Here is a 10978-nt window from a genome sequence, read left to right as displayed (position 1 = left end):
CGCACACTCAGCTGTATCTATCATAGAATCATTTGGGTTGGAAAAGACCTCTAGGCTCATTGTGTCCAACCACTATCCCAGCACTGCCAAGCCCACCACTAAACCATGTCCCTAAATCCGACATTCACATGTATTCTAACTGCCTCGGGGAGGGTGACTCCATCACTTCCCTTCAGTTCCAATGCCTGACCACCCCCATGGTGAAACAATGTTTCTAAATATCCAATCTAAACCAGCAAACCTCGAGGCCATTTCCTCTAGTCCTGCCACTTGTTTCTTGGAGCAGAGGCCAACTCCCACCTGGATACTGTCTAGGACAACGTCCCCCTGAGCCTCCTTTTCTCCAGGCTAAACACCTCCAGCTCCCTCAGCTGCTCCTCACAGGACTCGTGCACCAGACCCTTCACCAGCTCTGTAGCCATTCTCTGGATTCGCTCCAGCGCCTCATGCACTGCAGGGCACAGAGCTGGACACAGGATCTGATCCTTTCCCTGGTCCTTCTGGCCGCACTACTCCTGACACAGGCCAGGGTACCACGGCCCACTGGACACGGGGCTGTCTCGCAGCTCTCGCCCGGCGGCTGCAGCCCCTTTCCCGCCGGGCCGCTCGCCGGCCGGGGCCGAAGGCGGGGCACAGCCGGGCCCCGTGCCCGGGCCCGTCCCTCGCCGCCGGGGCGGGAACTTCCCGAGCCTCGGGAGCAGCCACTTCCGGGTGAGCGGCGCGCGCAGCCCACGTGGGCCCGGCGGGAGCCAGGTCGGTGGCGGGGACCTGGGGCCGGGATCGGCACAGGGACAGGGACGCGTGTCACCGCCGGGCTCTGTCCCCTTCCTCCCCGGACGGGCCGGCCACACGTGCGCGCCCGAGCGGCAGCGGGGCCGCGCCGGGGCCGGGAGAGGCGGCTGGTTGCCTGCGGCTGCTCCATCGGCGGGCCTGCTGTGGTTTTCTCCCCCCAGTTTTCTCCGGAGGTTCCTTTCCCCGATACTCAGAGCCATGACGTCCCTGGCGGAGCAGCTGAAGCGGCTGGCGCTTCCCCAGACCGATCCCAGCCTCCTGGACCGCAGCGAGGTGGCATCGCTGCTCTTCACCTGCAAGGAAGCCGCGACTATTGACAGGGACACGTTTTTTGCCATCGGTGAGTTTGGCTGCTTAGATGCCACTGGTTTTAAAAACACTCCAAAAAAACAGATGGAGGAAGATGAATAGGAGAGGCAAACCCGTATTCAAAAAAGGCTAAAAGAATAGTTGAAGAAGCTACCGGCTGGTCAGCATCACTCCAGTCCTCGGGAAAACCAGTTCCTCTACGAGCATGTTTCTGGGCAATTGAGGGTAAGGTGGTGGGGAAGAGTCAGGGATCACCAGGATGCTCAAGGACTGAAGAATTTGCCCAATAAGGGAAAGTTGATGAGAGGAATATCTCTGGTCTCAGTCAGTCTGGAGAAGAGAAGGCTTTGGATGTGTCTCATAGGAGGCCAGCCATTGCCTTTGACGATATTCCCAGAAGATGCACCAGGCATGCATGGCTGGAGGACAGGAGACATTGGGAATAAGTTGGAAAAATAGGAGTTAAAACTGGATAGAAGGAAAAGCTTTTTCATTGTGAGGACAGTCAAGCATTTAACAGGATTGTCTGGGGCGATTGTGGTTGAGAAAAGAAAAAAAGTGACTTTTTTGAAAACTTTGACAGAATAATGCCCTGAGCAACCTAGTCCAATTTTGGAGACCCTTTTAACCCTGCTTTGAGCAGAGCCTGGGACTGGAAATCTCCCAGTGTGCCTTCTGACATGAATTCTTGTTTCATGCAAACTTGCTGATGCTCTGCTCTTGGGTAACGTTATGGGCACAAATAATGTGAAGTGGCAGTAGCCTTTGCCGTGTTGGCACACTTAAAACTCTTTATGCTCTATCTCTTTCCATTTTTGTATAAATTTTTTTCCAGGCATGTGATACTCTTGAATAAGAAAGCTGTTTTCTAAAACCAGGCAGATTGATACCATGTTTCCGTTTTAAGTAAGAGGTTTGTAGATCTATATCTTTGATGCAGCACAGTGTGTTTTTTTGGTTTCTTAAATAGTTACTCTAGAACTGCTTGGCTGAGTTTGAGGATAGAGTTTTTATGGTCTCTCATCCAATATTGCATCTATGATCCAGTATTTGATCATTCCACTGTTAGAAAAAATAAAATCCATACATCATTGAGTTTGAGTTTCCTGTGTTCAGCTTGCATCTGTTGTCCTCCCATCCTTCCACTGTGCATCTCTGAGAAGAGTGGCTCCATCTCCTTGATAACCCACACCATATCCTGTTAAGTAGCTGCAGACAGCAGAAAGATTTCCTTTTGACTCCTTCTTCTCCAGGCTGAACAGTTCCTCCTTTCCCTTTTATGTTGTTTTCCAGCCCCTAGACCATGTCAGCATTCCTCTGCTGAACTCACATCCAGAAATGTTTTTTCTTCTACTGATGATCTTCAGATTGCACACAGGGCTCCAGCTGCAGCTCACAAATGGAAGGGGCAGTTCCCCCCTCCCTCAGCCTGCTGGCCATGCTCTCAGGGACAGCACAACCCAGGATGCTGCTGGCCTTCACTGCTGCAAGAGCACTCTGCTGATAGTTGTTAATGTTCTTTTTCTTTGTCAGTTCAGAAATAGTTCCAAGTATATCGAAGGTTTTGATCTTAGGCCTCTTTACTCTTTGTTTTGGTTTGCTTGGTGAGGATGACATGTACCAGTATAGCAGAAAAGTTGGATATGCCAGTGGGGAAGTAAATGGGTAGGACTGGAGAACAAAAACTATTCTGTTAAAAGCATTCTTCCCATTTATTTTTTTTCCCCCCACAGGGTGCACTGGCTTAGAAGAGCTGATGGGCATTGATCCTTCATTTGAAGAGTTCCAGTCCAGTTTGTTTAGTTCCACATCCAAAGGCCTTGAACGCAGTGTTCAGACTAAAGCAGTAAATCAGCAGCTGGATAAGAATATTTCACTGTTCCTCATTCACCTGTCCCCCTACTTCATGCTTAAGCCAGCCCAGAAGTGCCTTGAATGGCTGATTCAGAGGTAATCCACTGAATATCCTACATGTCAGTAGATAAGGCTAGAAATGCAAGATTTATTTGTCCCCAGTGAGAAAAATTTTGAATAATTTTACTTCAGCTTTCTGAAAATAGGATAGAATGTTAATGATGTGCATTTAGACTTAGTCCTTACGGGGCCAGATGCTCTTCTTTGCTAATTAGATTTTTGTCTTTTGATAAATTTCTGTGATTATTTTGATCTGTCATGATATTCTGTATAAAAGCAATTTCACCAAAGTTGCCCAGCCCTAGGGATCTTACAGAGCACACAGAGAGGCACTTCTATATTGTGTTTTTAGAAGTGGGCTTTGTAAAATAGCAAAGTTTCAATATTAAGATGAACCATGAACCTTAACTATTCTTATTTCAAGGTTTTGTAAGAAGGTGTGAAGAAAAAAAACAATGAAGTATTTTGTGATGTTATATTTATTTATATAAATTAATCTATCCAAATGCAGAAAGTGCAGTACTTCTTATCATGAAAGAGTGTGTGATTTTCCTGAAACATACTTCTCTGAGTCACATTTGTTCTATGCATGTATTTACTGAGAGATTCATACTAGATTTTTGTAACATCTGATTTACTATTGAAGCCTGTGCAGAAGAAATTGTTGTTGTACAGGGACCTAAAATTGCTGATAGTGAGGGGAAAATATATGCTTGCACTGTTTTTTCTTCTAGCACATACAGGCCACCTTGAGTTTCTGGACTGTAGGTGGACCATAGATCTGAGTCAGTCTGACAACCATGTCAGGTCTTGCTTAAAAGCAAGTAAACAAGGTATTCTGAGAAGAATGTGGAGGGGTCTTTTTTCCTTTTTGGCTTCCAGATACTTTTTAACTACATATGTATGTTCTTTTCTTTAGATTTCACATTCATCTCTACAATCAAGACAGTTTGATTGGTTGTGTTCTGCCATATCATGAGACTAATCTATTTGTGAGAGTTATTCAACTTTTAGATATAAAAAGCCCAACTCATAAATGGCATTGGATGGATCCAATACGGGTAAAGTACTTAACAGATGCGAGATAGAAGGACCTTGAGGAACTTTTTTTAATAATATCTTGACACTTCTACTCTGCTTATGAATATGGTCCACCAATTTATGTGGTTAGTTTTAGAACTGTACTGAAAGGTTTAATTACAGGAATGGAGCCTGGATGCCCACATGTTATTTCTGCTATCATTCTTTAAAGGTGAAGTTGATATTAAAAAGCTTTGACTGTAATTACTCTTTGTTTTGGCTAAGTTAAAGCACACTTAAGGTGTAAGTATTTGCTACTGCTAGGAAGATACATCAATTACTAAAATCTAGGTTTATTCGCATGTAGTTTAAATGTAATTCTCTTCATCATCTGTCTTAATGTAGACACAAAACATTCTAAAGCAGTGTGTAGCAATCCATTACATATTTCAGTTTCAATGGTGTTAACTGATCAGTAGGATTAATTTAGAGATTATAGTAATTTTTACTTTTTGTGCTTCACTTTACTCTGAGTGTTCTAACTTTACTTTTTTTCCACTGTGTAAAGAAACCTGGAGTCCCTCTGGCAAGGGGTACTGTCATTACACACTGCTACAAAGACCTGGATTTCATGGATTTCATCTGCAGGCTGGTGGCAAAATCTGTGAAGGTTGTTCATTTATTCTAGAGCATTGTTTGCTGTCACTTTGTCTTCCTGGGTTTTTATAGTAATGTGCTATTTCTTAGTATTTCTTAGTATTTTGAACTCATTCATCAGTATGAAGATTTCTTTTATTATAACTTGTGAAGATGACAGTCTGTCAGAAGTTCTTATAGGGATGTGACTGAGAACCAACGAGCCATGACAAAACAATTTAGCCATACTGTATTATTTACTGTGTTGCCTCAGGGTACTTAATTGTCTTAATTTCTTCCATAAACTCATTCCTGCCATTAGTCTTTTAACTGTGCTCTGAATTTCCATGTCTCTTCTGGGGGTTGTCATGGGTGTTTTAAATACACATTTTCAAATATTAATGAGGATTTGAAATTGAGAATGTTAGATGGTGGGCAATTTTTTTTTGTTTGTTTTTTTCAGTTAATGTCAAATAGAGGGCTAGTTCTGTAGTCTCAAAAGGGTAAGATGTATGACAGATCCAGTTATTTAGAGAACTGGGATGCAATTGCTGTCAAACTAAGCAAAGCAGACACAGTAACATTCACAGGTGTAGAAAGAGGTGTTAAACATAACACCATTTAGCTTCTTGGCTGTCCAGCTCTGAGTCTTGAGCAGTACACCAGGATCACAAGTGCCTTACTCTGATTAACCACATTGGCACCCATTTCTGTCTGTGAGGAAGAGCAGTAACCTCTGGTGAGGGTTGCTGCTGTGAGAGGAGATGACTTCAGTTGTGCCAGCAGGAGCTGCTGGAGCTTGCAGGCTGGAGTTCTAAGATTTTGGTGGTTTGAGAGAAGCCATATGTGCATGTCCACTTGCCCTGATGTCTGAACAACCGATTTTTTTCTGTGATCCAGGTCTTTTCAGAGTGTCCTGGCAACTCAGCTCAACTGAGAGTTCTCCTTGTGTTTTATGCTTCCACCATTGTGTCAGCTCTTGGAGCTGCAGAGAAGATAACAGACACTATGGTCTCTCTGCTGCTCCCTTATGTCCAAAAGGTGGGTGAAGCTCTGTTTCCCTCTTGTGTGATGAAGTGTGCTGTGTTCTGCAGATGTGCATCTGCAGATAACCTCTGAGGGAGGCATCCTGTGTGATTCATACTGTACCACTCAGCCTGATTTGAAACCTCAGGCAGGTGAAGGCCGATGGGAAATAATGCTTTTTCACACCTCAGAGGAGCACTTTAAGAACTGTTTTCTACTCTGCATGAGGAATGGAGCTGTGAGAAATGGATACACGGTTTGAAAGTGTCCTTGCTTTGAGATTTATCACACTAAACCATGAGGGAATTGTGTCATGGTAGATAGCCTGCTTTAATATCCTCTCTTGTCCATGACTGTTGCTTTGTCAACAAACAGAGCAGTAATCAATAAATGTGTCTTCTTTATCTGTGGACCCTGCATGACAGCTTTTTTTTTGAAAGTTGAGTTTATAGATACCTTAAACATTAACACATGGAAAAGAACATCTGTGGATGTCAGAATAAAAATTATTTTTATGTTAATGTACTCTTTTGTGTTATTCTGTGTTAAAAATTCACCTTTGTCTCTTTTTCTAGGGCTTGAAATCCTCTGTACAGGATTACAGAGCTGCAACATACATGATAATCTGTCAGATGACAGTAAAAGTGACAGTGGAGACTTCCTTAGTGCATTCCTTGATGGTACAGATAAGCAAGACATTATTTAAAATGCCCTCATTAATCAGGGATGGGCTAGCTTGCTTGAACCTACTTCTGCAAACTCAGAAAGGAGATAAACTTGGGAAGAAGTAAGTCTACATGAATCCGATTTTCCCTCTTTCTAAAATTCCAAACTGTGCTTTGATAATTAGAAATTTTTATATCCTCATCATGAAAGGGATACTTCCCTGTCAGAAGTTATAGTAGTTGACATTTCAAAGGGCTTGCAAGCTCCTTTGGCTTACTTTGAAAATTTGTATGCTCACTGCAGCAGGGGAGTGTCAGTGGTGTGAGCTCGTCATCTCTTGGTGCCTCTGCTACTTCTCTTAGTAAGGGATTGATGTCAGTGTGCAAAACTGAGCTCTGTCCAGTAAGAGGTTTTCTGGAAAGTGCAAAGAAGTTCTGCCCCTTCAGTGGAAGGGCTTTGAGTTAGTGTAGTTTAACACCTGAGGCATAAGTGTTTCTCTACCACCCCTTGTTTGGTTTCACTTCAGCTGAGGTGTTCTCCTGGAGGCTTGTGTGGGAGATTCCCATCCATCTGTCTGCCCTGCTCTGGCACAGTTGGCTTCTGCTGGTAACATGCATTTGAACATAGTCCCACATGCTACAAGGAATTTGCTTGCTGGCAGAGAGGAGTATTCCAATAGGAAAAATCTTCTGAGGGATATATAGAGTGATTACTTTCTAGATGCTTAAACACTGTCATAGGTTAAAAAGTGCAGGTATGGGGTCGTTGTGTTATGCAGCATCCAGCCAGGTGGGTGTAAAAGGAGACAAGGTGAGGCTTTGTGTGAGCCAAAAGCGAAATGGCTTCTCCTCAGAGGATCTGTCATTGCATGATTACTTCTCATCCCTTTTGTTGCTTCTGGGGGATAGATATGCTCCTTGCAGTGTGAGGATATCTTCTGTAATTCATACAAGTATTTTTCCTTCTACTACCAGCTTTGCAAACAATGTAGGTAGGTTCACTGTGCTGTTGCAGCAGCTGTGCTCAACATGGCTGGCAGTACCCTCATTTCTTCTTGGATATTAAATTTGCCAATAAACACCTGGCATTAAGTGGAGCCTGTTGAATCTTTTCAGTGTTTGTTTACAATGGGGCTGTTACCTGATGCTGAAAATTGAATCCTCATGAAGTCTGCATAGTTTTGAAAGATGAGCATACATACTTTTCTTTTTTTCCCCCTTTTAATTGTGCAGGCCGTTTAATTATCTGTGCAAAACTCCAGAACTGGTAACGCTTTTGCAAGGCCTGTCAGCAGGCTATGATATCTCTCCTCTCCTCCGCTACCTGTTGCCTCACCTTGTTCACACCATCATGAAAAGTGATACAGGTAAGTTAGCACAGGTTCTCTGTAACACTTGGATCAGCCTTAGGATGGATAACTGTGGTAGATGTCACAGCTGTGTAATTGCTTCTTCCATTGAAACTGTGCCAGTACCTGTGAAGACCTGATTGAGCTTTTGTGTGTTTGCTTTTTTTCTTCTATTTTCTTTTTTTTTTCTTCTTAGAGGTGTATTGTAGTACTATGAAATCTTGGGTAGATTGCATGTACTCCATACGTGGTTAATTAGGGGACAGCTGTGTTTACCCAGTGATTAAATGTGCCTGGGAACAGTCTGGGGCAGCAAGGCTGACTGGCATGCAGTTATAGCCTGTGTCTGTGCTAGAGAGTCTGTTTGCACTGTGGCTTTGCAATGCTGAATCACGACTGGGAAAGCTGTTTTGTTAAAAAGGTCCAGATTCACACCAAGGAATGTTCTAGGGTAGTTGCTGGCATAGCTTTTAGCAGCAGATTTGGAACATGCCAAAGCATCCTTGAATTTATTTGCAGCAATCCAGGCTTTGGCATTTTAATGATGTTGGTATAAAGCATTGCTAATGGACCACAGAGAGTTAGTGCTGCTGTGGTCTTCAAGTTGTGTGCTTGGTTCAGCAGAGGATGATGCCTGTAGAAGCTGTTTGCTTTAATGAGTAGGAGGGGGCTGTTTTCTAACTATTGTTCATCTTTTATGATTGTCCTTAGAGGAGCAAGAAGAATCTGAGGAGATAGAAAATGACATTTATATCAAGCATCTTCAAGCTATTCTTGAGAGTATACCACTGGAAAAGGATTTAGATTCCCTGTTGGCTTCGTGAGTTGACTTCAGTTCTTTTTTCAGTTCTCTTTCAGTAGTGCAGTCACTTCCGGTTTAACTATAAATAATTCCTGACAATGGCATTAGCATTATATGAGCATGTTTTTTTGAGTTCATAAGTTAAGTCCAGATCTGGATTTTGAAATTTTGAAACATTCAGTAACCCAGAAGAGCCATTCATTTAGCATTTGTGGGAATAGTTGTGGGACAGAGTGAAATTTGAGGCCAGCAGCAAATCTGTACTTGCAGTAAATAATGTATATTAATCCTTATCTGTTAAGCACTGTGCTTTATAACAGTAATGAAAAGATACCATGCAAAACATGGTGGCTTTTCCTTTTGTTTGTAATTTTAGCAAGTTTCTTGAAGAGTTTATCTCCTGTGGCACAGAGATTGAATCTAATCCCACCAAAATGGCTGCACTCAATCAAAAGATCCTTCCTCTCATCAGACTTCTTGAGAGAAAGTAAGTTCCATTTTTCTGTGACGGACCCAAGTCTGTAGAGTGGTGATATCAACTATGATCTTGGATTATTGGGTGTAGTAAGCACAATAGTCTTGCTGAAATAGATACAAAAGTAATAACTGACTCCTAATCTCTGTCCAAATTTTGTTTTACTGATTGTCCTTATATATTTTGTTATCACTGTAATACATGGACACAGACCTACTGGATGTACAGCTCTTTACTTTGTAGCATGACCTCTCTGCTCATTACGTCTCCTAGTGGTCTGCATATCATTCATTTGTGTTAAGATATAATGGTTTATTGCCTTTGCAAAACCACTTAAACTATCTGGTTTGGATAATGTGTGTGCTTTCAGTTTCCTTGGTTTTCCCTGTATTTCTCCTGTAAATACATGTTTTTCTATAATCCTCTGCAGAAAGTATTGATGGTTTTGTCTTTTGGCAGGTATCCTAAAGCCTTAGACTCTGTGTTGGAGAAGCACCTGGAAGATTGCACAGATGAGGCTGACCAAAATCTTTTTCATCAATTTATTTCTCTTTCATTAAGCTGTGGCAAGTACAAGGTAAGTAGGATTATGATCCTAACTCTTATATGGTTATACTGTCAGAAGGCTGATTTTTAACATAGTTCTGCTCTCTATTACTCCTTATGAGCAAGCTATCTACCGTTCCTACAAAAAAAAAAGAAAAAAAAAGAAAAAAAAAGAAAAAAAAACAACAGCAACAAGAAAAAAAAACCAACCCAATACCAAAGTAAAGGATCCTAACTTGATAAAATATTTGGAGGGGGGAGCTTGGCCAAAATTGTGGTTAAACAAAAGCTATCAGGTCTTTTAAGTTTTTATTTATAAGGACTCGTAAGCGTGAGATTTTTCCCCTGGTTAAAATGTCTGCATTTCCACCTGCTCCAATTGCTACCAATAATTTTTTTCTTAGACACATGGCCACTACATACACTGTAGGGGTCAATAGTGACAACACAGTGGTGCCCAGCAAGGCCTCAAGGATGTTGTCAGTGGCAGAGGAGTCTGTTTTGGGAAAGCTGAGAAACAACTTTATCACTGTTGAGAGAAGATGGCTTGGTCCTTTTCCTTGCACTGATTTTATGAACGTTTGCAGTCGGTAACAGGGAAGAACAGAGTGACCACAGAGTTCTTCCTGTGCCATTCCTGAAGAGCAATTGAAACTCACCCTAACACAGAATAACCATTACTACAACAGATCTGGCCAAGGAATTTATTAGAAGAGCTGGTTAGTATTATGGCTGTTGTTTGCAATGATTGAAGGACTGAAAGCAAACATGACAAACTACAAAAAGAAGCGCTTCCTGTATTTTTGTACTTATTTAACAAAGACACAGATTCTGTGCCAGAGTAACGAGTGGATTAACAGAAACACAAGGCATGCAGAACAAAGGCATATGACTCTCTTCCAGCTTTTAAGGTTCCTGAGATAAGTGCACGCAATTGGACTAGCAGGGATGCCTTTTTAGCAGTTTCTGTCTGTGCTCTGTCACACTGACATTGTCACTAGAGCTTTCTCAGAATCCTTAGATAAGCGTAATGCTTTTCTAGGACATAATGGTGTCTGCGGCCTACTGTACTTTTCAAGCTATCTTCCAAAAACTTTCTGCAACAGTGAAGAAAATTAATAATTTAAAACAGTTACACAATAACATTGTACTGTAGTTTAACTTTCTAGGTCTTGATTGTGCAGGTTTTCTTCTGATACAAAAAATTGCCATAAGAATGTCTCCCATTATCCTTATGTATATTTAAAATATTTTTAACATGCACTGGGGTCACTGTGAAATCTGTATTTCAGTTTCTGGAAGTCTCTGATACCTCCCTTCTGCTTAGTTTGAATCATCCTCAGCCTGCTGTGCGGGTCCTGGCTCTTCAGCATTTGAAAGATGTTATTGAAACTTCAAAGGTTTGTGTCTGAGCCTCTCCCTTACAGAACTGATTTAACATAGA

General features: G+C 42.1%; 1 protein-coding gene across 1 annotated transcript in view; it reads left to right on the top strand.

Moving 5' to 3' along the window:
* The first annotated feature begins 839 nt into the window (after positions 1-839).
* Positions 840-10978, top strand: part of HEATR1 (HEAT repeat containing 1) — a 35767-nt gene continuing 25628 nt past the window's right edge. The window contains exons 1-11 of the mRNA XM_036379473.2: positions 840-1132; positions 2835-3051; positions 3935-4076; positions 4604-4705; positions 5572-5712; positions 6273-6484; positions 7596-7729; positions 8423-8531; positions 8890-9000; positions 9448-9565; positions 10827-10934. Coding sequence (XP_036235366.1) covers positions 991-1132; positions 2835-3051; positions 3935-4076; positions 4604-4705; positions 5572-5712; positions 6273-6484; positions 7596-7729; positions 8423-8531; positions 8890-9000; positions 9448-9565; positions 10827-10934 — 1536 coding nt within the window. The 5' untranslated portion in view covers positions 840-990. The remainder of the gene's footprint in view (positions 1133-2834; positions 3052-3934; positions 4077-4603; positions 4706-5571; positions 5713-6272; positions 6485-7595; positions 7730-8422; positions 8532-8889; positions 9001-9447; positions 9566-10826; positions 10935-10978) is intronic.

This window comes from Molothrus ater, chromosome 3 (assembly GCF_012460135.2).
Source record: "Molothrus ater isolate BHLD 08-10-18 breed brown headed cowbird chromosome 3, BPBGC_Mater_1.1, whole genome shotgun sequence".
In the NCBI taxonomy this organism is placed as follows: Eukaryota; Metazoa; Chordata; class Aves; order Passeriformes; family Icteridae; genus Molothrus; species Molothrus ater.
The sequence above is the reverse complement of the archived record's forward strand: the minus strand, read 5'-3'. Positions and strand labels throughout refer to the sequence as shown.